Source organism: Melanotaenia boesemani, chromosome 16 (genome assembly GCF_017639745.1).
Source record: "Melanotaenia boesemani isolate fMelBoe1 chromosome 16, fMelBoe1.pri, whole genome shotgun sequence".
Taxonomy (NCBI): domain Eukaryota; kingdom Metazoa; phylum Chordata; class Actinopteri; order Atheriniformes; family Melanotaeniidae; genus Melanotaenia; species Melanotaenia boesemani.
The window spans coordinates 21842649-21869833 of NC_055697.1; the positions used below are offsets into that span (position 1 = coordinate 21842649).

The following is a 27185-nucleotide window of genomic DNA, read 5'->3' on the forward strand; positions in this document are numbered from 1 at the left end:
TGAAACAGAAAACCGGACTCACCATGCCACTGTATGAATGTAGGAACAATACTGCCTGCCCATAAAGGAGGGTGCGATGGCTACCTCCAGCTCCCACCTGTAAATCACATCATAAATGAACTGAAAACAATTTCAATTTAAGTTTTAGTAAATACTGAAATGTATAGCAATCTTATCAGAAAACATCTTTTTTGTTAGTTATTGTCCACACTCTGGATGCCTGCACACTTTAGAGTTCATTTAAAAGTCCTTTAATTTGTTTTTAAATCTTTTGGTGGCTTCGCCACACCTAACCTCTATAAGCTGTAGCACCCTCCCAGTCGTCCAAGTCAGCTGACCTGGATGTGCCAAGTACACAGCAGAAGCTCAGAAGGGACGGAGCTTTTGCTGTTGTCGCTCCCAAATTGTGGAATTTGGTGCCATCATATATTAAAAAAGGTTTTGACCCAGAGTGAGCTGGTCATTTTATACTGATTTTATTGTTTTAACTTGTATTTTGCTTTTATGCTTTTAACCGTGTATCATGCTTTTATTTACATTTCTTTTTTTTTTTAGATATTTAATACATTTTACTTATTTCTAAGGCATTTTATTAGTAGTTGCTGCTGTTTTTAAAGAGTTTTATGAATAAATTGGTTTGGCTTATCATATATATGCTGTTCGAGATCACTCGTTTGACAGTGTTATAACAGTGTGCTACCCCATAGACTGGAAAATGGGGACAATGTCATTGTGACTTTAGCCACTGGTTTATGAACTGGAATACTGAAGCCTAAAGTTCATCATTTGATAAGGACAACATCCAGTGCACTATTTCTTGACCTCAGTGGAAAATGTTTTGGGGTTATGGAAAAATAGTAAGAGGAATTCATAAGGGCTACAGAGAAGATAAACCTGCTACAACACAAATATTTTTTTAAATTAAGTCTTAGAAACAATGCAAATTACAGGGGATTGGCAGAAAAAATGTTTTAATACAGCCTCATAGCACAAACATTTTCATTAGGGTACACTGGAGTAAAAAACACTCTCACTTTTGCTAGTTGTTCACTGTGGGCCAGCATTTCCTGCAGGGCTCGGACAGAGAGACACTGGGACAGGACGAATGCACATACAGACAGGTCTGGTGGAACATTCTGGTAGAAATAAAAAAGACAGCATGTCAGTGTAGTAGTTTAATGTCTGTCTATTTGCTACACAAGCCAAAAACTATTAGTGACCAGGAGTGCAACAGACTTGAATCAGGTGATCAAAATGGTAGAAAAAGTCAACCAAAAGGTGTTCAACATTTTAAGAACTAAAAATACTTTACTGTAAATCATCAAAAGGAAATTTTAGAGAAGCAAACATTCTGTTTCTTTCAAATTACCACCAGACATAATTAGCTATTTTTGTTTGCAATTTAAAATGAGATTTTGTGAGATGACATTTCTTTTTTGCTTGGATTTAAGCTTAAAGAATAAAGTATTCTTTTGACTTTTTAATTAATTATATGAATAATTTCAGTCATTGCCTTTTGCATACCATTAACTAACAAATGAAATGCTCTGGCAAGGAGGAGCAGATACAACCGAGGAGCAGCTATTTACCTTGCAGTTGGAAGTTGGCTCAAGCCGACAAAGTCTGCTGCCAAATCCTTCAGCTGCAAGACAGAGCTTCAAATGTTCCCCTCGTGAGGAGAAGGTACTTTGTAAAACCACCTCATCTCCCTGAGAAAATTACACAGAAATGAAAATTTAATTAATATTCTTTTAAAGTTACAATGAATCAACAATAAAACAAACCAAGAAATTTATGTGTGAGATGTATTTAAGCCTGTCATGTTAGCATGAGTTTTACAACGGCAGGAAGTAGTCTTGTTCCAGTGAAGCTGCATGAACAGGAAATTTCTGTCATTTCACATTAATCTTATCTCCATTTAAATGCCACATGGACCATGTCAAACAAATTAGGCATATCTTTCTATCTATTTAAGGAACTGCAGAAAAGGAAAACAGATGACCAGGAATACCAACACCTCCCTGCAACCAGGCTACAAATCTCCATATTGGGAAGACGGTGCTATATCTGACCCCTGATTCACCCTTCTTTCCACTCTTCATATCAGCAGCACTCTGCAATCAGTCGAACACATTTCCGAGGCACTGAGAGGCATCCTGAAGGCTTAAGCACTTAGATCTATGCTCATGCAAATGCAACAGTCTTCCACGTGTGTTGATATGAGTTTTAGACTGCTTCTGGAAGATATTACAATCTATATATTGAAGGGGTCTATCAGTGTATTGTTATAATGGAGGGCAGTCACCTTACCTCAGAGATCACTTCTGAAAACATCATAAAAGTAAAACTGTTTGAAAAATCAAAACAGTTTTGCTATTTCACTGAATCAAATATTTGATAAGTGGGAATATCAGAAAACATTTTACCACAGCTGAGCAACAGCCTAAGGGAAGCCCACTAAAATGCATGGCAGACATATCATGGAACCATCTTACTAAAGTAATTTACTCCAGTCTATCAATCTGCATCGCTGAATAGGTGTTGGTGTCTCGTTTGCATACCAGACACTCTCCGTGTGAGTCCCAGTTATCGCAGGCGAGAGATTACAATATGTGAGAGGACATCTTACAGCTAAGCCACAATGATAATATCTTAAAGAGGAAAAACAGAAATAGCCGGGGATCTTCTATATTGTCACAAACATAAAAACAAGCGACCAAGATAACTAAGCGAGAAGCCGGGAGTTGCATGCTAACAAAAAAACTAAAATATTTGTAATAATAATAATAACGTTACCTTTTTTAATTACAATTACTATATCAAGACAGTGAAATGTAGCTAATAATATTCATGCAGAAAGAATAAATAGCCTTTAGCGCAAAGATTTTTTAAAAATGAACATTTAAATTAGCACTTTTTTCATTTGAGAGTAGCACAAAAATAATAAAACCTAACTATATTATTTATATCAAACTGAATAAAAGGTTGTCCTCTTCCTAAGATGAAATTTTTGCAGTTTTCATCTCATTGTTGTTTAGATTAGCCTAACTAGCCAATATCTGTCTATCTTGACTACACATTAGCACTACATTTAGTTTGAATGGTTTCTTACTCACTGTTCGTAAAAACTGGAATTCATCGTCGCCCTCCCCAGTGTCAGTCATTATTTCAACCAAACTGGCCACATTTTACAGGAACTGTGTTGAGGAGACAAATGAGGTGTTAGTATACAAGCAAGAAGGTGAACGCACGGCCTTTGGTGAGTGGGCGGAGTCGACGGTTAACCGTTGGGAAAAACTGGAGTGTCTCTCGCGAAGCCATTATTGTTTTTTCAACAACTGCTGTTTTAGCAGGAGTGGAAAAAGAGAAAAAATAATATAGTATTCGAACCCATAGCTCACTAGTGAAAATTGTGGACTAATTCTTATCAAGAGACGCCGCTTTATTTAATGAAGGTAGCTAAACTTGAGCATTATTCCAGCATTTTCTGTTCCACCCACGAAATTGATAGTGTTTTGTCACTCTGCCAGGTCACAACACTACTAGTTCATGAAAAAGCAATTGTTGCGTGCACGTTTCCGATCCGCAGCAAAGGGTTATTGCCTTGTTATGGACAGCTGAGAGAATCAAGAGGGCTTCATAAAGGGAGCAGGGCCACTTCAAATATGCAACTACACTTAAGAAAACAAACCCACAAATCTGCAGCCCGCGAATGACATGTTTCCAAGAGATTTGACAGAAAAACTAAGTCGCTTATAAAAAACTGACTTGGCAACACTGGAGCAGACACTTGAGCACCTTTTCCGTCTCCTTTAATATTCTGTCTCTATGTGCCAGCAGTATTACTTAAGCCTGTCACATTATGACTTGTGTAGTTGAAATAGTAACTGATGAAGATGGAAATGATTCATTCTAGACGCCAAATTACACTAGAAATTAATTATCCAAGCTTAATTGATTGGAAGCACTGCCAGCTTTATGCTATATGCATACCTTATTACGTTTTTGTTGTTAATAATTTCTAATAATTAGAAAATATTTTTTAGAAATATTTTATAATAATTAGAAAATTATTAGAAAAAAATGTAAATAGAGACCAATTAAATCTTATTGCTTAAGATGTCTATCATCAGCAGCATTTTTTCCATATCTTTAATCAGGCCATTTTCACTTAGTATTTACTACATCTACTAAACTGCCTGTGAACTTCCTTGACATTATATTTGGATGTATGATGTGTAGGGGACAAGGACTAATGCTTTGTGAAGCATTACTGTGATATTTTACCTCGTGCACCAAAGGTGGATCTAGAAGTTCTTATGGGGGCTAAGGGGAACATACTTCTTCTGGCCCCACCTTTAACCAGGATGGATCATTTTTCCCAGTTAAGGTTATTTATTTATTTATTTGTTTATTTATTTAGAAAAGATACCAGCTTATATGTTTTCTTCATTCTCTAAGAGTGATCCATGTTTATTGTGGTAATTATACAAGCTGAAACTAAAAATGCATATTCACATCAAACAAGACTGCATTTGGATCTGATTTAGAGTTGGTGTGCTCAAAAATCACTTTGGTGCAATTAAAAGAAAACATTCATGGATGCCCAGTCTGTCTTCCTTGATTTTTCATCACATTTTGGTAATATGACCATATATCCGAACCTTAGTTCCATCTAAATTCCTTCTGCAGAGAAGATATTGGAAATAGTTACAGGTTGACTTTTGCCTACGTAAAACCTACATTCCTGCTTTTCAAAGAGAGATGAATTCCTGAAATTTCACTTTCACTGGCCTGTTTGTCAGTGAATTGACAAAAGAAATTCTGTTTTCCATTTCAAATACATAAAAAAAAAATTATATAATAAAAAAAAAACTAAAACTGATTGAAAGCTTTTTCTTTAATCCAGTTGTGTCATATGATGCTGTATGCTTCAACCCACATAACAAAATTAAATGTATACTTTTATATATTTGCATCCATTCAAGCCTCAACCTACAATTCTGGAAAATAGAAATACTTTTATATTATTTGGGGAATTTTCTTGGTTAAAACATAAAAAAAATTCAGACACAAATCCTGATTTAGAGTAAACTGTTCTTTATTGTTTTTGTATTAAAATAAGTCTCAAATAGTGTAGGTGTAACATGCCCTAAGAAATCTGCCACATAGGCTTGCATTTACACATGAATTATGGCTGCACATATTTTCCAGTATTATGACGAATTGCAAAGGAAAGACATAATTGAAGCAATAAATTATCAGGCCATAGTGAATGGTTGGATTAGTCACAGTTTATTGAATTAATCCATTACCGATGTACAAATTAAATAAGCTGTTTGATAACAGAGCCAAATACTTTCTTTAATGTGTCAACGTTGCTTGAGAATCTTTATTTTGCTACCAGTATATAACTAATTAAATTTAGATGAAAAATTAGAACATGTCTTCTAGAGATAATTGGTGTGAGTGAGTTTGTCAGTCACAGTAAAATAAAATGTTAAAGTAGATTGCTTGCTTTTGAAATCTGTTTTACATTCCCAGCTTGCTCTTCTATTTTGAGTTAGGTTTTTTTTTTTCTTTTTGGCCAATGATCTTCACAGAAAATCCCATTTGATAATTCCAGTATTTTAATTGTTTTCCAAATGAGGGTGAACTCAACACAGTTTCTATTAATTCTTTTTTCACTAAGAACATCAAAAAGATGTTTTTTATAGAATATAATAATCAAATAATAGAATATAGAGATAAGTGCACATACAAGAAAATTTTTATTAGTGTATTCAAATACTCTACTTGTGTATGACAACATGGAAATTATTTTCAAATTTATTGAACACTAGTAAACTAAAAGAAAGCAAATAGCTGTATGATGTGGACAAGGATGGAATTAGTATTCAAATACCTGATTTTGTAACATAAGGACTTCACAGGTGTCAACAAGGAAAACTGGGAAACAAGTTGAAATATTTAATCAACACTCCTTTACAGGGACATAACACAAGGATGGTTACAGTGTTTATGCATAATTTTAAAGCCAACATTTCTAAAGCAGCAACAAGAGAATAAGTGCTTACATGTAGTTAAAATATTGTTTAGAGGATGCTTTATTTGAACTAAAAAGACATGTCAGAGTAATCAAAGATGTGTTAAAGGATATGTAGCCGTCCGGCTGTACAGTCATTCCTCAAGCACAAGATCATCTCTTTTGTATCAAACTCAAATAATTAAAGTGAATGGGAATTTGATCACCTTGCTAACATTTACTCATGTGTTGCTCTTTGACAGATATTTCTGATGTACATGAAAGCATCAGTTTATTTGTTGCTGCTAGAGAATGTTTTAGATTACATTTCTCCAAATTTGAATATTGCATATTTAGTCTTGTGTGTTTTGGTGCCTTGAAACCACTGAGCCTTTGTAAACATTTACTTTTGCATTCATGCAGTTTCCCATTTTCCTCCACTCTTGGTAATGCATTTTTGGGGCCTTTTGGGAGCCCACTGTTTATTGATGGATAGCAGTGGATCTGAAACTGTTTTGACAAACTGTAATCCACTTTAAGTAACTCAAAAGGCCTTGTCAGAAGAGTTTATTCCCAGAACAAAGACACTGTGAAAACATGAAAATATCGAATACTGCAAGCAAACAGGACTATTTCTTTCATGATAAAACCACTACAACATTATAGTCTTGCTGGTGTCTCATAAATTTACTATAATGGCAGATTGTTGTTCAATTGTTTATATAGTTTGGCTTAATTTTTCCAATTTTACTTTACCTATGAGAACATAAAGACAGTACCAAGAAACATAACATTTATTGGCATGATTGCAGACAGATTGATGCATCAAAAAATATTTTAATGAAGGCTTAGATTTAATTCAACATATTTATTCTGCTGTGTTTTTAGGTTACTTGATTTCATAAAGACATTAAAGGCAGATAGTTAGGGATGCTGGGGAAAAGTAAAATAGTCAGTACACAAGAGGTTTTCTGGTTAGATTAAAGGTCGCTCTCTCCATAGAGGGCAGTGGAGAAGGCAGTGTAGTCTAATGCGCCTGGAGGTGCTCCAGGGCCTGCGTAAGGCGGCATCCTCATGATGCAATACTCAGCTTGTTCAGGAGGAAGCTCTCTCCTGAGCTCATCCACGAGTATGTAGGGCTGTGTTGCAAAAAGAACATTTAATTTAGAATTCATCCAAGTACCCTTTTGTTTTTTCATTTTGTGCACATGGACAAGATGGCAAATACTTGGGGAAAATTACTAAACAAGAATAGCATTGGCTTAAAATATCTGCCTGTACGCCAGCAAGCTGCAGCAGCTGAAATGCACACATACCTTATCAGCTGCCAAGATCCGGAAGGATGCCACAACCTGCTCGGCAGTGTCTGTATCAGCAGTCTCTCTGGTCATAAAGTCAATGAAAGACTGGAAGGACACAATCCCTGTACTATTTTGATCCACCAACATCATAATTCGGGCAAACTCCACCTCTCCCTAAGACAGGCATGATTGGAAGAATTTGAATGTCTGCATGCATGTAGAGTGAATAGACCCATACACCCAATGTCAGATACCATACCAAGTCATAACCCATTGAGATGAGGCAGGCTCTGAAGTCATCCGTTTCCATGGCTCCATTCTTCTTCTACAACCAAATGTAAACTTTTAGGTTCATAGCAGGGAAAAGTAAAGATTACAGTCCATGACATACAAGTATTTACTTAAGTGATGCTTATTCTGCTGTATGTTCAAATAAATAAGATCAAGTAGACTGCTCTCTATTTCAAGCACCTTACCTGTTAAAGTGTGATATGGGAATAAGATGAAAGGTCTAATGATGAATGAGATTTCTGAGCATAAAATAAGTAACTGTGTGCAAAGAAGTTGTATGCAAAGATAAGACTTATCAGCACACAGCTATATTGTGCCCGATTCTGGATGAGATTTCAATTTGTTTCAGGCTGTTACCAAAGCAATGTGAGGTAGAGCCACTCTATTTAATTCATACAGATAAAACTGGAATAATAGTAGCTTCCATTTTTTTGCAGTTTCACCACAGCACAAGAGCTGTAAAGTGCAAAAACGTTATAGAATAATGTTAAACACCCCACTGCACAATTACTGCTAGTGTTACAGATTATTTGCAAAAATTCATGACATCCATGGTTGAAGTCTAGCATCTTTATCCACCCTCTATTAAAAATGACAAAAAAATTTAATCAGCTTTAGAAAAACCTGCAACAAGTTAAGACTACTGTAGAAATAACTTTGTGGCTTTTCTTGTATAAAAATAAATAAAAGACCTTTGTGGTGTGAAAAGGTAGAGTGCTATACCCTGTCAAAGTGGTTAAAAGAAGATCTGAACTCATTCATCTGTTGCTGGCTGATACCCTTTGCATCCCGTGTCAGGATCTGGGTCTCGATCTCGTTGATGGTTCGGGCAATGGTTGTAAGGAGCAGCTCCCATCCGACACGGATGTGCTTGATGTAGGGACAGAAAATGTTACCACAGTGAAGACTAATATGGATGCACATGAAACCTGCACATCTACAACTATGCTGATATTGATACAGATAAACATTTGTAAATATAAATATAGTTTGACATTATAGTTTATAATGTGCGCACTCCTGTTCATTCCATCTATATGTGCATATATTTGTAACCATTTTCCACCATCCTGTACCTCCATAGTGTAGTTGGTGTGTTTGTTGTCAAACACAAGTGATTCTTGGATTAGTTGGTGGTCTCCCTCCAACTTGTCGATGTTGGGTTTATAAGCAACAATGACATGCTCAATTTGTTTCAGCTGGGTCATCTGGTCCTCCAACGTGCCTCCAATCTCCAGGGAGCAGCGCCCAATTTCCTGTCCACATAACACATGCAACAGGGTCAACTTAATTTTAGGAGCAATTTAGATCTTAGATGTGAGTCTAAAGATCTGATGCTTTGCAAAGGGAGCTATTAACTTGCAGCAAACAAAATCTGTCAGGATATGATAAAGAAATTTTGTATATGTATAATTACATTTAGTACATTAATGAGCTGAAAAGTCACCATCACAGCTTCTCAGTTTTGTATGACAAATTAGAAAATATTTATCTTCCATTTTTGTCTTTTGTTAATTGAATGCTAAATTTCTTATGAAGTCTACATAATCAAACCTCCATTCTGGTCTGAATCCAAGGTCCAATTAGATTAGCCTGGGCAGCAAACTGCCTTCTCAACCTTTCATGAGCATGCTGGCGAGCCATCTCCTCCTGGAGGGCACCATCCCTCTGAGGAACCAGCTTCTTCACCTAAAATGAAAACACAGATGTTAGATATTATTGCTAAATTGACTCCTCTGAAAAAGGCTTTAGCATTTAACAGACTAATGTTAGTACACTTTGATTATGCACTTGAACCGAACTGGATACCAATGCTTCAGTTGTGTAATAAAATCTTTGAGTAATTCTTTATTACAATCATTAAACTTAAACTCTGCTATATATGCTCCATCCTCTATAATTAGGACATCCTGTCTAAATTATAAGTTTTGAAACTCTAGCTACCTTCTCCCACTTGTTGAGAAGCTCCTCTGTTGTAATGGTGCTGTAGGGGTTGATAATGTTGGCCTTGATCCCATAGCTCTGAGAAATTTTCTGCACCTCATTGTGGATTCCCAAGATGGCCTGTCTCTCTGTATCTGCCTCAGGCAGAGTGGCTTTGAACTGCTCGTGAGCTGCGATTAGACTCTGGAGGAGGAAGTAAATGGTGAAGTTACTCTTACTTGGACTCAGTAGCAGTACTATAAAATATTACTGGGGGGGGGGAGTACTGTAAGCTTACCTGGACCTCTTCAATAGTATGAACTATGAACATGTCCTGCAGATCTTCCATGGCCCCTTCCATCCAGTTGTTGAAAGGAGCTGTCCTCTTAGCAAACTCCAGGAATAACTGATCAATAGTCTCCAGTAACTTTTCTGTGCGCTAAGAGGATCACAGGATATAAATGTCTTTTCATATCTTAATTAAAAATAGTACATGGAACATTATTTAACACTGTCCTCATTTTTATGTCTCACACATCCAAAACATCCCATGACCTGTTTTGTTGAATAATGCCGGGGAGCATAACATTGTTTTTGCCACGTTAATCCCCCCCCAATAAGAAAAAATCTGGCGTGCTTGTTTCTGACACAATCCTTCCCCTCAAGCATGAGTATAATCAGGAGCAGGCGGTTGGACAGAAAGAGTCCCCTGTCACTGTCATTCAGAGTTAATCCTTGGCACTTTTCCCAGACCCTCACACATTTGCAGGTCTGGAATGACAATCATGGATCAGAAGAAGTGGCTAGTGGGCTTTGAGCCAGTCACTTCCTGGACAGAACTATATTTCTCCTTTATCCAATTTGCCCATCGATTTCACACTTCTACATGGGTCAGGAATTTTAGAGGGGATCCAGTTATGTCTTCACTTTTCAGGTCATTGACAGACATCTAAATGTGCTTATGTTAAGGTTTGGGAAGCAATATCATTTGTTCATGGAACCATAGCACACTCTTGTGGGGACACCACTCTTGAAAACTTAGAATCTAATGAGCTTTAAACAAAAAGTTTTAAATATGCCTCTCACTTGCTCTAAAATCAAAGGGTGTGTCTGATGTCTGACCTCCAGTGCTTCTCTCCTCTTTTGAGTCAGAGTTCCCAGCTTGTCCCATGAATCACAAATGTTCTGGCAACGTTGGTTCACAGAGGCAACATCATGGTAATCCAGCTCACTGAAAGAGAAACCATTTTAATCTGCATTTGTCCCAGATTTGAATACAAACCAACCTTGCATGAGAGTCAGGGGGTAAACTACATCCTTTAACATTTACTGTATTAATCCGCCATACATTAAAGCAGCACTATACAAATTAAATTGTAGTTTAACAGCACAGTCCATGTACATTTCTGGACCTGTTGCAATGCAGCAATTTCACCAAAGTCAAGGAACTTTGCTTCCAGGACTCTGGATAATGTTTTGCTTTATAGATGTCATATGCCAGCAACCAGCTATAAACACTGGTAGTGTTAACCACATGTTGCCCGATTCATAAAAGATACTGAAGCAAGCAAGGAGTGTTAAGACAAGTCAACTTATGACCAACCTTTACTGGCTGGAAGGGAGCACACTCAATAGTAAACCTACTAGTTGGAGGGGAAGAGAGGAAAAAATAAAAATTTATGACTGCAATCATGTTTGCTTGATACTGTGATGCAATTTTCTATGCAAGCAAATAGCTTAAGACGCCAACTTAACCGTAAGGTGGAGTACTGAGAAATGAGTTCTATACTCATTTTAATTTCTGATCTGAACCAGAATATGCATGCAGGGGTGTGAGGGAGTCAGACAAACGCAAGAATCCATTTAAAGTTTTTATTTAAATGCAACCTCTGTTTCAAACAGTAAACTGCAACAATCACCGGACCTGCCTTCACTCATTTGTAACCTAAACTCCTTTTAAACTGTGAAATCCTTGACCTGTTTGCCAGTCCATTGGAGCCTGGGTTTTGGGGGTGTCAGGGTTCTCAGGAGTGGCAGGTAGATATTCCTCATAGCCAACCTGAGTGGTATGGTCTCTGCCAGCCACATAATCTGTCTGGACATGGGAGACTGTGCCAGGAGAAAGTTGGCCAGTCAAGAAGAGATAGAACAGATTTGGAACTGGTCCCACAGACTCCATGTGGCCTCCCATAAAAGGACTGAACATCTGAGGTGAGGCATAAGGAGACAAAGCCAACTTCTGGCCTTCCACTTCCTGCTCAGAGTCCCCATGTTCAAAGATAGAGGTTGTTGTACTCAACTCACCACCTTGAGGGTTAGGTTCTGGATATGAAAGCGGTGGCAGCATACCATCTTCCTGCCCAGTTACCCCCTTTTGGGCTCCCTGCTCCAAGCTGGTGTCAAAGTTAGAGTGGAAATCTCCCGTCTGACTAGGGGAGATGTTTACAGCAGGGCTGTGCTGATTGCTGGAAGTCAACTGGACAGATGTAGAGTCTTTCATAGGTACTTGTCCAAACATGGACCTGGATGGAGACGCTTCAGAACTCTCACCAACCATCCATGACAAACTAGGACCTTGTGGACTAGAAGCAGGAACAGTCACTTGTGGGACACCACCACCAACCAGCGACAAAACTGCAGGACCCTGTGGATTGGAAGGAGGACGTGGCAGTTCTTTTGAGACATAAGCAGGCAATGACACAGGACCTTCTGGACTAGCAGAAACAGGCCATTTTCCTTGGGGGACAACCATCCATGAGACAGCAGGACCCTGTGGATTGTAAGGAGGACCTGGCAGTTCTTTTGAGACATAAGCAGGCAATGACACAGGACCTTCTGGACTAGCAGAAACAGGCCATTTTCCTTGGGGGACAACCATCCATGAGACAGCAGGACCCTGTGGATCGGAAGGAGGACCTGGCAGTTCTCTTGAGACATAAGCAGGCGATGACACAGGACCTTCTGGACTAGCAGGAACAGGCCATTTTCCTTGGGGGACACCAGCCATCCATGAGACAGCAGGACCATGTGGATTGGAAGAAGGACCTGGCAGTTCTCTTGAGACATAAGCAGGCGATGACACAGGACCTTCTGGACTAGCAGGAACAGGCCATTTTCCTTGGGGGACACCTGCCATCCATGAGACTGCAGGGCCTTGCAAGTCAAGGGGAGGGCTAGGCAGATCTTTCTTTGTGGGTTTAGTGGTCATCCATGCCACACCTGGATCAATATCAGCTGAACTGCTGGTCCTAGGGTGAAAGTAATGAGGGAATGTATTCTGGAAACCAGGATTCTGCACCATGCTGGAAGGACCCTTAACATTGTGCTGGGCCTGGCCTGTAGAGGGGAAGCAATTTGGTAAAATTAAGTTAGCCAAGAGCTTGAAAGATTGTTAGGCACACACTCTTAATCAAATTAAAGAAGCACTTTAGTATAGTTAGTTTGCAAGATGTTGCCTTACCTTTGGTAGGATAAGAGTAGGCATTCCAGCTTAAAAGAGCAATGAGGATCAACTGGCTGAAAAAAAAAAACAAAACAAAACCAAAAACAGTATGGTTACAAACTTTAAGGTAAAAACTTTAATATATGATTCATTAAAGCAAACAAAAAAAAGTCATTAAATCAAACAGAGCCTCACATACCTTGAAAAGCTCCAAGAAGCCATTTTCCATGTCAGTTGAACCACTTCCTTCCTTCTTCAGAGTGCCAGTTAAATATTAAACAGGGTTACTTTGTGACCAAGCCCATAATGAGAAGTTAACTATGCACAGGTCTCTCTCATTGACTGCTGATTGAAAACGCTAGCATGCTCGTCGGCCACACCTTTCTGCTTTTTGTTCTGGTTTAATTCAATGACATTTTAAATAAAAGAAAAATCTACCAGAGTCTGGAAACTTTGTTTTGCCCAGCAGCAGTCATCTCAATCATCTCCATCAAAAATATCAGTTTAAAGTTTACTTTTACTTTTGATGTGAATACACAAAACAGAAGATATTTTTTCTTTTTTTTTAACCTCTGAATTCTCGCATGCTTTATGTAAAAACAGCACAGTGCCATGCATATATTTATTGATTGTCATAAACGTAATTAAACCAGGCAGTCATGGGTATAGGTTTTATAGTGTCTACTTCCAATTATCTCTTAGAATCATACTAACAAGAGAGAAATAGAAAACAGGACTGCAAAAGTTTACTTTACTATTATCCTCCTTCTTCTGATTTTACATTGTTCTTTCCGCCAAGACGGAGGTTGTTTTCAGCTGTGTTAGTTTATCTGTCTGTCATAATTTAAACAGTAATGGGTGGATTTTGATGACATTTTCAGGAGGTCTCCAAAATGGAATAAAAAACTAATTATTGATTAATTTGTGATTAATGTGTGATTAGTGAACTGGATCACAGTCTGGATGCAGGAATTTTTTAATAGGATTCCTTACTTTTGGGAGATAGGGATAATTTTACCATTACAGCTTCTAATTCAACAGATATTGCTCAGAAACACTGGCAATATATACATATATATATATATATATATATATATATATAAAATGGCATCATGGTAGATGTTACATTTGCTTCATCTCGGTGTCTAGGGATATGTTTCCAGAGCCAATGATTCTAAATGAGAGTTGTGGCATCTATCCTGATTATGGAAATAGATAATGATATTAGCTTGAAGTATGTTGGGCCTTTTGAGGTTTTTCTCAGGTGAGTGACCCTATGGCTTGGCAGAGGTCTGTGCTCTCAGAGTGCTTCAAGTTTTATTTTGTGACGTAGGTCTGTTTTAATGTGTTTTATCTTTACACTTGTTTTATTTAAAAAAAAAAAAAAAAAAAAAAAAAAAAAAAGCATGAATTTCCCTGCAAAGGATTAATAAAGTATTTTTGATTTTATGTCATGTGTCTGCTCTTATAACTATTATTTGTGCCTTTTACTTTAATTTTCTTTATAGCACTTTGGTCCAGTGTGGTTTGTTTTAAAGTGCTTTATAAATAAAGCTGGACTGGATTGGAGTCTCCAGAAAATTGCAAGCATCTGCTACAGTGGGTGCATACTTTAGCTCCTGTGCAATGGCAGCAATCTGCTCCACTCTGTCCTGATGGGCTGCCAAGTCACTCTCAAAGGCCTCATGTTTTCGAAGCAGTGCTCTGATTTCTGTCAAAGTGGCTGTTTCATAGTCCTTCTGGGATAGGATCACTTCTTTACCTGATATTGCATAAGAGAAAGAAAAATGTAATTAATAGGTTTCAACTAAAACACAGGCCTTATTTAGTCATTGCAGATGTAGAGAATATCCTGTTGCAATCCATGACCAGTTGATTGCATTGGACAGACTCTAAAACCTTTAATTACATCTCATTAAGAATCCTAAACAAACCCTAGAGTTAAAAGAAACACTGAGAAACAGGCTGAGAAATACAGATGGATGTAGATACACAAAGACCTCATAAATCAATATGAACAGATAAACAATCAGACCTATAGACCTGAAAAAACTGAATAGTAAGCATGAATGCATTTTATAATCTAAATGTTCAAATCAAACTAACCATTGGCCCAGTTTTCATGACTGGTAGCTTTTTGGCGGAACTTTTCTGCCAAGTGGTCCAGCCTCTCCAATCTACGGATCTCTGTGAGGAGCCACTCCTCAAAGCCTTTCTCTGCCTGCTCCAGGCCCTGCCATGCACTGGTTATATCCTGTGCACACAATGAAAACAGAAAATCACATTTTAATTTTACTTACACAAGAGTTTTTGAATTATTCCTAAAGAAGGATATTTTAACAATAAATGTTACATTGGTTGGAAAAAGAGAGAAAGGAAATATTGTCCATGAGACTCAACATAGAAAGTGGTTAAAAATGTTTAAAAACTTTTTTTTTTTATTATATATTACAACCAGAGAAAAAGTTTGAGCTTGTGGCTTACAGAAACCATCTTCCCTTCAGAGGGCATAAAAGCAGGGCGATTGCTGATGCGCAGCTTGGTCTGTAGGGTGTTAAAGTTAATCTCCAGCTGGCATTTCTCCTGCACTTTAGGGGGCTTGTGCTGGCGTCTGTAGTCCCTGAAGTCCTCCAGCTTTCGTTGCATCTCTGCCATGGTCTTCTCAGGAGTCCGGTTCTCCAGCCAGGGAGTGGTGCAGCGGATCCACTCCAGCAGCTGGGAAAGACAATGACAATATGGGACAAGGTGGAGAAGGAAAAAGCTCCACATTAGAACAGATTCTTATTTCTGTAGATGGGAATCAGCTAATTACATCAATAGGATACATTAGTGGAGATAAGAAAGATACTTTTTGATCTGAATTTTGTGGTTTTATTTTGAGCATGTGGTGATATTACCATTATAAACAAAGATTCATTAAAAGAATCATATATTTCTTAACAGAAACTTTACCTCACTGGCCAGTCTTTCATACTCTTCCATCAGTTTCTCGTTTTCTTGGTTTACACCAAGCACCTTACAGATCCTGTTGGCAGCTGTCTCTGCCTGAAAGCACAGGGCATGAAAATAATGTAATTAAATCAGGAGAGTAAGACAGCAGGACTCACCCCAATGGATCTCTTTTTAATATATCATGAAAAACTATTATCTTTACAGCACATTTGCTGATCGACAAGCCATTTTCAAATTAAAGTCACAATAGACTGCTGCACCTGATTGTGTTCTCAGAAAACATTGGTACAAAGATCATCAAAAAAACAGTTAAAGGGAACGAAACAAATTCAACTTCGATACCTGTTCAGCTCCAGCAAAAGCGTGGTAAAAGCAAGACACGTAGGTCATGATAGCTCTCTCATCAGGCTTGGGGGTGTTGATGATATCTGCAGCATCAAGAGTGAGGGGAGGTCAAGATGCCAGAAAGAGAGACACAAGCAGAAACTACAGCTAATTTGGAGAATAGAAGAGAGCAGACTTGCCACATTTATCACAGTTATACTTTGTTTGGCTTACAATTTATTTTCCTGATGTTTAAGCTCTTTGCTAAAACATATGGTTATGCACCAGAAACATGAGGACATATAAATATTATCATCTAAAATAAACATCCATTTATTAGTTTATAGCCAAAAAAGCAAATGTGATTTATAAAAACATAAATGAAAGTATATATGGCATGACTAGAGGTTGAATAAATCTAACAGGCTTCTTCAACCCTGTCTGATGAAGATTTCTTGTAATTTTTCTGAGTTATCTTCAGAAGTTCTCCAGGCTTCTTGAAAGACATTTCAAAGCTGTTCTTTGGATGTTGGCTTTCCTATATTAGGATTTCCTGGATTTATGTTTTCTGTTTCTTAAGAAATTTATTTTCAGATACTGGTTATCTGCTGTAGTGTTGTTTTTTTTTTGTTTGTTTTTGTTTTTTAGTTGTTGTTGTTTGTTTGTTTTTTGGCATACTCCTTCGTTTGTCCTCCATTTGGTAAAAAAGCAGCTAATTTCCAAAGAAAAACTTTAAAAGGCCTTTAAAAGGTCTACAGAACTATCCTCCAGACCACTTTAAAAGATAATAAGTGAGTCTAAGGACTGGTACACACATAAGTTTTTTTTTAATCTGATGAGATTTTTTTATTTGTTCGAGACCCCACATATGAAGATAAAAAATCAGGCATTTAACAGTTTTGATGGTACTGTGTGTGGTGTGTTCTGATAATCTCATCACAGAACAACACACACATAACGATGCCATCCCGCAACTGATCTACAATTTAGTCCTCCGAGCCAGAAATCTTGTGTGACCAAACATGATCTAACAAAAATGAAAAATGAAATTATAAATGTCTTAATGGTCTTGGGCCTTCTTATTTATCGGACCTTCTTTTAAATTTTGAACCCTCTGGGGTCCTCTGGTACCGGCCTTTTAGTTGTTCCAACAGTAAGCAACCAAAACAGGCGAGGCCTCTTTCCATTATCACGGTGCTGTTTTGTGTGTGTGTGTGTGTATAATTTAATTGTTATGTAATCTATTTTGATGTGTGTAAAGGCTTGTTTTACTTTTAATATGCATGAATTGCTTTTTTTTATCATGTAAAGCTCTTTGTGTTGCCTTCAGCATGAAAAGCGCTTTTTAAATAAAGTTTGATTTGATTTGATTTGATTTGATTTGATTTGATTTGATTTGATTTGATTTGATTTGATTTGAAGAAACATAGCATCAACCGGAAATCACAACACACAGCATGGAAGCGGATTTACAAGACGAGGGAATGATGGTGGTCTTGGGACTATTGTTAACACAGAAAGCCAGAACTGAAAAAATTAATAGACTGGAGACAGCTTGAAGACGGACTATAATTCCTTGTTCCCCAGTCAGCTCGCTCTCTGATTGGCTACATTCAGTTCACGTCACAATCCAAAGAGTCACAATTCAGGAGTCATCGGCCACAACCCGTTTCGGAGCCGATTATCGGGGCAAATTTGCTCTTAACACACCTCAGACAAAATTATCATTTTATAGGAAAATCTTATAAGACTCAAAATAATCAGGCATTTGCCGTCCTTGCTTGGGAAGGGGCAAAATTGGGAACAAAAACAGCCTGATAATCTTTATGTGTGTACAAGGCCTAAGTCTAAAAGATATATAAAAAATCAGGGGTGGCTTAGGACTTTTGCACAGTGCTGTAGTCTGCCTAATAATCTTTATTTATATTAGACACATTACCTTCTGCATCCAGCATCTTGGGAATGTCCAGGTGTTTTTCAGCTATGTCAAAAGCCAGGTTCAGGTTCCCCAGAGGATCATCCTAAGAGCAAAAACCAAATTCTATGTCATTGCACAGCCATGTCAAACTTAAAATGCCAATGAGCTGCTCCACATGCAACTGAGGATATAAACTCCTTTGTTAAAGCTTTCCATTCATACAGTACCTCACATGCATATTAAAAGGAATTCAAAGACTGTATTGAGCTTTTGTATAGTCATGAGATTTACAAGTCATGTAAAACGAACAAGGACTTCACAGGAAAGTCAACTTTTAGTTGCTCATTTTTTCTAATCTGTTACATTTATAAATGATTTTGGATTAAGTAACTGATATAATAGTCTTCATAATCCAAAACCAATATCTTTGAGATTGGAAATAATAACTGAAAAGCAAAACTTCACATCTATTAATCTTATTTAATTGCTAAGTTCTGCTTTATAATTACTTACATGACTAATTCATTCATGTGAAACTGTGATCAAATATTTAACTTATATTACTCCAGTTTACTCCATTTAAAATGCTTAAATGTACATCTGATATCTTTTGAAGTGTCAAAATGTATTCAGGACTTTCCTCCTCACGCATCTCTGGGAGTAGAAATCAAGGGATTGGTCCACTAAGTTGACAGCTGACATCAAAACCTTTGCTGCTAAGGCAGCCAGGTAAAGAGATCATGCTATCATGCTGGTGCTATTGTCCCTGTCCCTGTGCAGCTTTTCCATAAAGGTAGCAGGTGGGTGGCACGTCACATGACACCACCAGCTGCTCACAGATCCAGTGCAGAGACAGATAGATGGATGGATGAATGATAAACCAGTGGGATAGAGGGATAAACAGAGGGATGAACAGAAGGATATCCCCACCATTAGAGACTGAGCCTGACCAGAGATGTCTCAGCAGGGTGTAACAAGTTTAATGAACATGCTCACCTGGAGCCAGACTCAGCAGCTGCCTGGCTCACAATACAACTGTCTCCTGGCAGCATGAGCACAACTGAGAAGTCAAAGTGTGATTATACAGGTAAATATGTATGTCAAACACACAGGCTAAGTGAAGAAAAGGTAGTGGAAAGAAATTACATAGGGTACATCCAGTCCTAATTATGAAATTGGCACAATCCTTGGAGAGCTACACAAGATTTGACAAGTAAATATCACAGTCATTATTCTATAGGCATCTTACTTATATTTATGAGGACCAGATGCCTGTAACTAGGGAACACAGCGTGACAGAAGAGGTAAAGCTTAGCCTGAGCTCTGCAAGGACTACAGCTCATGTTTCTGGAAATGTTCAGGGTCAAGTCTGTGTCACGCCATTGAGTTGCGTGCTGAAAAGTGCCTCCCTTTCCAAAACAAATGAATGTCACTCTCTATATTCAGCCACAGTGTTTCCCCGCTATACATTTACCGTACGAAGACACAGTTGGCCTGGGTAAAGTAAATGTTACTATTTGAGGTCAGTTATGCAGGTTCTTCTAAATACACATTGCTAATTAAACATTAATAAATTTTGTTTAAAATGATATTTTTAGGCTAAAAATCCCCATGAAACCTCACTGGCAACATTTATATGGTGAGGGATCTGAAAAGAGGACAAGCTGCTTTATATCACACTTCAAAGCAGAAGACTGACACCTGCAATATTGCAGCAGCAGGCTTGGCCTTTCCATCAGGCTAAGACAGCACCTTCTTCCAGGAGGTAAAGGGTGATTTGCCTGTGTTTTATTATGTCTTGACAGATGTGGACAGGGGTGTCAAAATGCTCTCTAGCTTTGCAAATAAGCTGTAAATAAGCAGCTCACTGAGGCCCCCATCTGTTTTTGCACTGAAAATCCTGGGCATCTATTAAACCAGGACATTTAAATGAGATGTGGATGTTTTTCCTGCAGACACATACAGCTCAAGTAATATGTGAAATGCTGGCTATCCAAATGCATGAAAAAAGTCACTTTAGGGTGAAAGGCCACATATTTTCATCATTAAATCCAATCTTGGGATGGATACAGTGAGGTTGCACAAAAGCATGGTTCAAACTAAATGCAGCAGTCTTTTTTATGCTCATCATGACTGAATTATAAACTGACTGCTCTGCTTAGGAATAATGAAGCATGAGGAGAGACTAAGTGAATGCAATTAGGATAAAAACATTCTGCTGTGAGGATGAGACATCCTTAAATTAGAGTAGCATTATAACCATTAGCAAAATAACACGCATAAATTAAACTAGAGTTGAGTCCCTTTAGACAGCCTACTTTTTGTAATTATAAGGAGCAACAGTCCCAACAAAATAATTCAAGTTCAATTGTTAGTTATAATTGCCTTTGAATCAAACACTAAATAATCTGTATATTAATTACGTAATGAAACAGAAACAGGTGAGCACCGCAGGTGAGTTATAAACGGAGAAAAAGAGGACATGACTAGTTTTTTTCAGTGTTTCAAAATATAAATAAACACATATTATCTCAGATTATTCTGTTTTCTTTGTGTGCACCATTTAATCAGTTCACACTGCATCATATGTGTTAATTTCTTGAAAATCCGTGTGTTAGTGTGCTGGGCTAAACACAGCATCCTGGTTATGGGTGGAACCACACAACACCTTGTTGAGCTTAGAGAAGTCGAGGAGGTCGGGTCTGTGCCTATGAATCAGGGCGCAGAAGGCCAGGCCATCCTTCCAGCTTCACCAGCCAATAAGCAGAGAGAACCAACATGTCAGTTCAGAGAGGGAAGACTTCTGGTGTCCAGTTTCAGCATTAATAAAAAATGGTATAACAGCACTTGGTTGCAGCCAAATGTCACACTCAGGTTGTGATATTTCTGTTGTTTGAAGTCAGCTGAAGTCAGACTAACACCAATATTCAGATTTAACAACATCTGCAACCAAAGAACAATTAAAAGAAAAAAAAAACACAGGAAGCAGTTTATTGGTTAACGCTCACCTGACATGGAAGTTTTGGACATTAACATTCCTGTAAGGGGCAGTCTTCCTTTGACACCAGAGAAGAAGACCTTCCTTGGCAGATGTTTCTGTTGAGACAGAATTCCCATAAACTTGTAGTTTTATTATTAACGGAACATAATACGAAGCTGTTCTCTACTGGTTCATGGTGTTCATGTAAACAAAAACCCCTTTCTCTTGTAAAAGTTAAACCAGTGCATCTGTTTTCAGGACTGATAAAGCCCTGAAATTGTAAAGATAAAAATACTATCCATCCATCCATTGCCTAAACCCACTATTCCAATGAAGGGGTGTGGGAGGGGGGACTGGAGCCTATCCCTATTACCATCTAATGAAAGGCAGGGTAGACCCTGAAAAAGTCCATCACCAAGACAAACAATCCAAGGAGGAGTTTAGGATTACCACTTAACCTAACGTGCATGTTTTTAGACTGTGGGAGGAAGCTGAAACACCAGGAGAAAATCCAACAATGCAAAGGGGCTTCCAGCAGCGTTCCCTGGTTACTGATTTAAGTAAAAAAAAAAAACTAATTTAAATAAAGTTTTTGAAAGAATAAATTTGTTTATCTGTGGCACAGTAGCCGTTAGCACTGATAACCTATAACTCGTGGTGTGCCCAATCAGATTGTGCTGTGGGCAGGATATTGTTCAAACTGCACAAAGAGAGAGAAGAGGCTGTACCAGAGCCAAAGCCATGCATCTTCAAATTCATTTATATTTTTTATCAGGAATCAGTTTAAAGCAATTCTGAAAATTGGAAACACTTGTAAAAATAAAAAAGGTATGACTCTGAGCCAGTTCCTTGACTGTTTAATCTGTTTTAATCATACACCCTCTAATTCTACCTTTAGGGGTACAAAGAATTGTCAATGCTGTTGTACCCTCAACAGTGCAGTTTGTACCTTATAATTATAATTAATTATAATCATTTAATTAAATCTTATAAAGACCAGAGGTACAACACTATTCTTTATAAGGTATAAAGACTTCATTTTCTGGGAGTGTACGGTAAAGCATGTCTCTTCTGAGCTTTAGGTGTGCAAATTTGGACACAATATCTGTAATTGTTGATGTTCTCACCTTCCACAGATATGTCCTGAATGGCGAAGCGGAGGATGATGGTCCAAATCATTCCTAGAGTCATCTTTACATTTCCATCCACAATCTCTGAAATACAAAACACAGTTACAAACAATCTGCAGAGGAGTATAAAATGAAGTTAATCTCAAACTTTTCATTCACAGATGAACAAAATTTACAAGAAATATAAAGTACCTTCAGCTCCAATGGAGACCAGTTTCACTCCTTTGCTTGTTATGAACTCCAAAGCTTTGTTGACATTAGCAATCTTGTGAAAACGCATCTTCCCTCTGTCTGGCTTGGGTAATCTTTCTCCTGCAAACAGAATATCATGTGAAAGAGTCAGACAAACAATAACACAAAGGAAAACAAGCAATCACTGAGGTCTGAAAACAAGAAACGTAATATATTCCAGTAGTGCTCTAACCTGAGATGACTTCCAGGAGGAGCATGAGTTTTAATCCATTTCTGAAGTCCTCCTCAATGTTTTCAATCTGCGTACCAGCTTTCCTCAAGTGAGAGTTACACCAGGCTGTGAAGGTCTAACAGGAATGGGATTCCCAGGTTAGATAAATTCACAAATTTTAGGACATGACAATAGTATTTTTTTTCCAATTCTGTTCATTTGTTTTTAAAAGAAAGAGACAATTTAAAGTCTCCTTTAGACAGAAGAAATTACACTATAAGCACGGTAAACCTAAACAAATTCAGAGGTAACATCTTAACAGCACTGAATCCTCAAGCTGTCGACCTCTTTGACCAGGTTAACCATCAGCATCCAATTTAAACTTTTCCTAAATAGCTCCACAGCTAAAGCGGATCAGAACAAATGTACTGTATGTGGCATCCTGAAATACTGTAAATCAAGTTAAGACAGGATCATTATCTTTCCCCTATTTTTGTAAAGTCTCCCAATAGCCAACAGCAGAGTTCAGAGACACTCAGTACTGTACAGATGAAAGCCGGGAGCCGACCAGAGCACATTCCAGCCGATATAAGGTGTTAAATTTAGACTGCTCTGTTGTGGCTCACGATAAGAGACCGAGAGCAAAAACGTCAAAACGTCTCGCCATGCCCACATGAGGGAAAATGTCACACAGATACAGAACAAGTTTTCCTTTAGCGTCACTTTCTGTTGCTATTTTGCCACTTATATTATGACGTTGATGTGCTACAGCTGTGAGGAGATAGCTCTGACATGTGTGCTGTTTACATGCGTTCGTGTGGAGAGGTATGACGACAGGAGGGAATGGATGACAGAGAAGATTAGAAAAAAATAGTTGATTTAACTGATTTAATGTGGTGTCATATATGTTAATGTCTGTTGTATAAGATGTGTTTACATTCATGCCCTGATCAACAGATTGTAAAGCTGTGCAGCTGTTGACACTTCCACAACCTCTCACATTTACAAACAGTTAAATCTGAATACGTGTTTCTTTATGGTTTATTACAGAGTTAACATTCAGGAAAAGATGGAAACATATGCTAGCTTTACAATTACACATTTAGCTTCACTTCAGTTTGGATTCTATAACTTTATTTGACTGTTTTAAGTTCAGTGTTCTATAGGAGGCAGCAAAATACGCACAGCTTGAAAATTTAATTTGAACACTTTTTTTATTTGCACATATACAAATTTAGCAAAGTGATGTTTTATTTTAGCACTTAAATGTCTTTGCTCCCAGTGGGACTGTATGTGGGTGCTCAGCCAGTCACTCAAGCTTCCCCCTTTGGGTGCTGGTGCAAAAGCAGAATATTACAGGCTTTAGAGTGAAGGCCCTTCACATTCCACACACTGAGCCCCCGGGCTGTATGTGACATTGTACTGCTGTCCTCCTTGTTTAAAAAAAGCGTGGCCTGCTGGTCCTCCAAATTGGACTCGACCACAGTCGCAGAACACTATTGCCCACTTTCCAAGCACCCCTAAGCGCTGCAGCACTGCTGCCCGGTGACGATTAAAGTTAAAAATATTCATGAATCACATCCAGAGAAGACCAACCCCTGCTACTAGACTGACTGATGCCTTTGGGGCCTCACTAAGGGAGAGGCTGGCAGGTCTGTGTCTGGGAGGATGGAAAATGTTTAACTAGATGTTTCAAATTTTGGAGAGGCTTAACCTCATCGATGAATCATATTGTTCCCTTGTGTTTCTTCTATAGAACATAATCAATGCATGTATTCTTTAGACTTGTACTCTTTCACCTAATGAGACACAGTCCCCTGGCAACACAGACCTGGTTCTGTCTCTACAACATGAAAGGTCAATGGACTGCTTATCCATCCCTGATAAACTTGTATGTGTCAGACAACAGAATGAGAAAAGATCCATATAAGCAGCAAAGAAAAACTACCACGGCTTTTCCACAGGTTTTGAAAGAAGCCCCCTTCATTGTGGTTTGATAAAAGTAAAATTACTCAAAGTGACAAAGAAAAAGACCTTAAAGGAGAAAACAAAAGTGATTTGGCAACGTTATTGATCACTGGGATATCTGTGTGGCTGGAGCCCACAGCAGTGCCCAAAAGGAAGCACTACATTACTCAATTAAACCATCACCAATTGTTAATTTTGCACATCCATCACAGCAGAAAAACACTCTCCAATGAGCACTTCCATTTCCAAATTATAATCAGTAAAGAAATAAATGAGCACAGAAAAAATGTAGTGTTTATGGAAGGGAGACGTGGTATCATGTTGCTGCCTTCTGTTGCCAAAAATAAACACATTGTCATTCATCCCTGAGAGGGCCACATGAGGTTATAGAGGGCAAAGAGTTGATAGTCTCTGATAGAGCTGGAGTTTAAGGCCCAAGTCAAATATTAAAGCCCTAAAACCAACTGTGAGAGGCCGAGGCTATATTGAGTTGAGCTGGTGCTGGTACAATATATCTGCGTGTTTTCTATAAACAAAAGAATTCCGCGCCAAGGACACTGGATTAACCCTACTATAGTGCCTTTTGGTCCCAAGGTTAAAATTAGATGCAGCGTTCATTCTAATCCCAAGAGCGTCATCGTGTGTTAAAAGCATCTGTTGACAGCTCGCATTCCGCACGTATCAGTGGAGAGGCAGCAGCTTGGAGAGCCGCTGGAAGGTACACCTATTGTTAGCTGGTACCCGCCGCATCCGTCCGTCAAGCTGCCCTCTCTGCACCCAGGCTGAGTTAAGTCCGCCGCACTTAAGTAGGACTCCACCGGAAGTTGAGTGATGTCATTCTTCATAATAAAGAACACGTGAGGGTTTTTTTTTTTTTTCTTACAGGTAATAAGCACCTGGATATTTCACGGTCCTTGCTCTGGCGTCTGACATTTCAGAAAGCTATGCTTTTTCTCAGTGTAGCTCCTTAGATGTAAAACTATTACTCTGAGTAAAACATTCAAATTGCATGAGCCACAAGAAGATATAATAACCTTATAGTTAGTTTAATTGCTTACTTTTGTTTTGCTGTTGTTAATGTATCTTGGTTGTTTTCTGTCTCACTACATTACATATGTGATCACTGTCGGCATACATTTTTGTTGTTTGTATCTGTGTTGTTTGTTTAGGAATGACTGGTTAAATTGTTCCCCTTTGTTTCTTTTCATCATCATTTTGCATCTCTTTGTGGTTGCTGTGTCTCACCTTCGCTATTTTTTTTTAAATCTTAGAGGTTGTTTGCATTTCATTTAGCAATTTTGTGTCATTGTCATATGTTTGCATCTCTTTCATGTCAACTTTGGGCCACTTTTAGTCTCATTTAGGTCATTTTCAGTAGATTGGGTGAAATTCTAAAACTAATGATTTTGTATGTCTTTCTTGATATTTTATGTCTCATTCTGGGGATTGATTTGCTTCTCTTGGTTGACACAGACTCTTATGGTGGATGGTTTTTGTGCTCATCCTATATCTTATATTGATTGTATAGTGTTTGTTTCTTGTATATTTATGTGATGAAACCAGGAACCATGAATTAGTTGCATATCTTGGCAACCATCATAGTACTGTCTGACAGTTGAGTGATTTATTCCCACTAGCTACTCCTAAAGTAACTGTGAGTTGTTTTTACATCCTACATCATCACAATGAGCCGAATTACATTAATTCGTCACTCTTTATTAGTTTTACTTAGCGATAGCAACAGGTGTTTTAATATGATAAAGGCCGGACCGGAAGTTACTTAGCTGCTGTAACAAACTTATTAGTGCTTCTGAACACTTAAATACGTGCATTAAAATATACTTTAAGAGATTATACCACTTTCTCGGTTAAGAAAAAAACTTAAGTTTTTTATTTAGTTTTTTTTTTTTTTTTTTTTACTAGTGTGTAAGTTTAATTAGCTGACAGTTTTTCGTATTAAAAAAGTCTGACATACTTTCCTCTGCTGTTGCTCCCAGGCAGGGTCCAGCAACATGTCCCTGTCCCATTCGTCCTCCTGTATCATGTACTCATCCTCGTAACCGTTATCATAGTGCACCGTTGTCTCCATCTGGGTCATCATCATTGTGCCGTTATTTATGTTTTTGTTTTTTCCCCACGAAACTCAAACGCGTTATCCGTTCAGATGTAGCTGATGAAGTAATGCTGAGAACGGGATAGCTCCCTGATTTTTTCGTCTCAGAGTCGCTGCTGCTCGGTCTCTCTCACCCACGCTTGCCCTTGTCCAACCGACCTGACGCAACGTCTAGCCCTGGTGGCCACGGGTGGGCAAATGTCTCATTTAGTACTGGGCAGTGACGTGGTAACTTCATACCTTCCCTCAAATTCCCCATCACTCAACCCCACCCAAACCAACAGCAGCCAGACGTCGTTATCTTCATATCAAACAGTCTTTATTACAGAAAAAATAACACTCCAGAGTTTTATAAAGGGCATAAAACAACACAAACTGGTTTGGGACATATAAATAAAATGCCTTCTCCTTGGAG

The 27185-nt window shown here is 38.1% G+C and overlaps 3 protein-coding genes across 8 annotated transcripts in view; all 3 read right to left on the minus strand.

The window, feature by feature from the left end:
- Window positions 1–3211, minus strand: part of ryr2b (ryanodine receptor 2b (cardiac)) — a 77942-nt gene extending 74731 nt beyond the window's left edge. For all 3 annotated transcript variants that reach the window (XR_006013210.1, XM_042010103.1, XM_042010104.1), the window contains exons 1-4: window positions 3117–3211; window positions 1590–1709; window positions 1035–1136; window positions 23–97 (exon numbers count right to left, since the gene is read on the minus strand). Coding sequence is in view for 2 of the 3 variants with exons in the window: in XM_042010103.1 (XP_041866037.1) it covers window positions 23–97; window positions 1035–1136; window positions 1590–1709; window positions 3117–3164 (345 nt within the window). In the remaining variant the exon portion in view is untranslated. The remainder of the gene's footprint in view (window positions 1–22; window positions 98–1034; window positions 1137–1589; window positions 1710–3116) is intronic.
- A 2319-nt stretch (window positions 3212–5530) lies between these two features.
- Window positions 5531–26944, minus strand: actn2b (actinin, alpha 2b). 3 transcript variants are annotated; one of them, XM_042010105.1, is made up of 21 exons: window positions 26633–26944; window positions 22711–22825; window positions 22479–22598; window positions 22284–22370; window positions 21185–21272; window positions 20845–20923; window positions 18198–18279; window positions 16277–16362; window positions 15935–16027; window positions 15467–15697; window positions 15089–15236; window positions 14594–14744; window positions 10663–10771; window positions 9839–9979; window positions 9562–9744; window positions 9172–9306; window positions 8694–8873; window positions 8341–8487; window positions 7586–7651; window positions 7342–7500; window positions 5531–7164 (listed from the first exon to the last, which is right to left on the minus strand). In XM_042010105.1, exons 1-21 carry the CDS (start codon window positions 26759–26761, stop codon window positions 7006–7008), a joined length of 2688 nt encoding a protein of 895 aa, XP_041866039.1. In that variant the 5' UTR covers window positions 26762–26944; the 3' UTR covers window positions 5531–7005. The 3 variants fall into 3 exon arrangements, with proteins under 3 accessions (XP_041866039.1, XP_041866040.1, XP_041866041.1); XM_042010106.1 differs by lacking the exons at window positions 20845–20923; window positions 22284–22370; window positions 22479–22598; window positions 22711–22825; window positions 26633–26944 and having other exon boundaries at window positions 21185–21248; XM_042010107.1 differs by lacking the exons at window positions 20845–20923; window positions 21185–21272; window positions 22284–22370; ... (1 more) ...; window positions 22711–22825; window positions 26633–26944 and adding an exon at window positions 19173–19235.
- On the minus strand, window positions 11401–13243 carry LOC121655457 (basic salivary proline-rich protein 2-like). 2 transcript variants are annotated; one of them, XM_042010109.1, is made up of 4 exons: window positions 13182–13243; window positions 13001–13056; window positions 12668–12876; window positions 11401–12544 (listed from the first exon to the last, which is right to left on the minus strand). In XM_042010109.1, the coding sequence occupies exons 1-4, from the start codon at window positions 13202–13204 to the stop codon at window positions 11486–11488; spliced, it is 1347 nt and encodes a 448-aa protein (XP_041866043.1). In that variant the 5' UTR covers window positions 13205–13243; the 3' UTR covers window positions 11401–11485. The 2 variants fall into 2 exon arrangements, with proteins under 2 accessions (XP_041866043.1, XP_041866042.1); XM_042010108.1 differs by having other exon boundaries at window positions 11401–12876.
- Window positions 26945–27185: the final 241 nt, after the last annotated feature.

What these genes read in the sequence shown, in the direction of transcription:
- LOC121655457 (XM_042010108.1), bottom strand. Translation starts at nt 13,204, where the DNA reads ATGGCTTCTTGGAGCTTTTCAAG. An exon ending in GCTTCTTGGAGCTTTTCAAG is followed by an intron (nt 13,057 to 13,181) that starts GTATGTGAGGCT and finishes TTTTTTTTTCAG; the next exon opens with CCAGTTGATCCTCATTGCTC. An exon ending in CTACTCTTATCCTACCAAAG is followed by an intron (nt 12,877 to 13,000) that starts GTAAGGCAACAT and finishes TCCCCTCTACAG; the next exon opens with GCCAGGCCCAGCACAATGTT.
- actn2b (XM_042010105.1), bottom strand. Translation starts at nt 26,761, where the DNA reads ATGATGATGACCCAGATGGAGACAACGGTGCACTATGATAACGGTTAC. An exon ending in GCCATTGCACAGGAGCTAAA is followed by an intron (nt 10,772 to 14,593) that starts GTATGCACCCAC and finishes TTTCTCTTTCAG; the next exon opens with TGAGCTGGATTACCATGATG. An exon ending in TCTCAATGGGTTATGACTTG is followed by an intron (nt 7,501 to 7,585) that starts GTATGGTATCTG and finishes TGCCTGTCTTAG; the next exon opens with GGAGAGGTGGAGTTTGCCCG.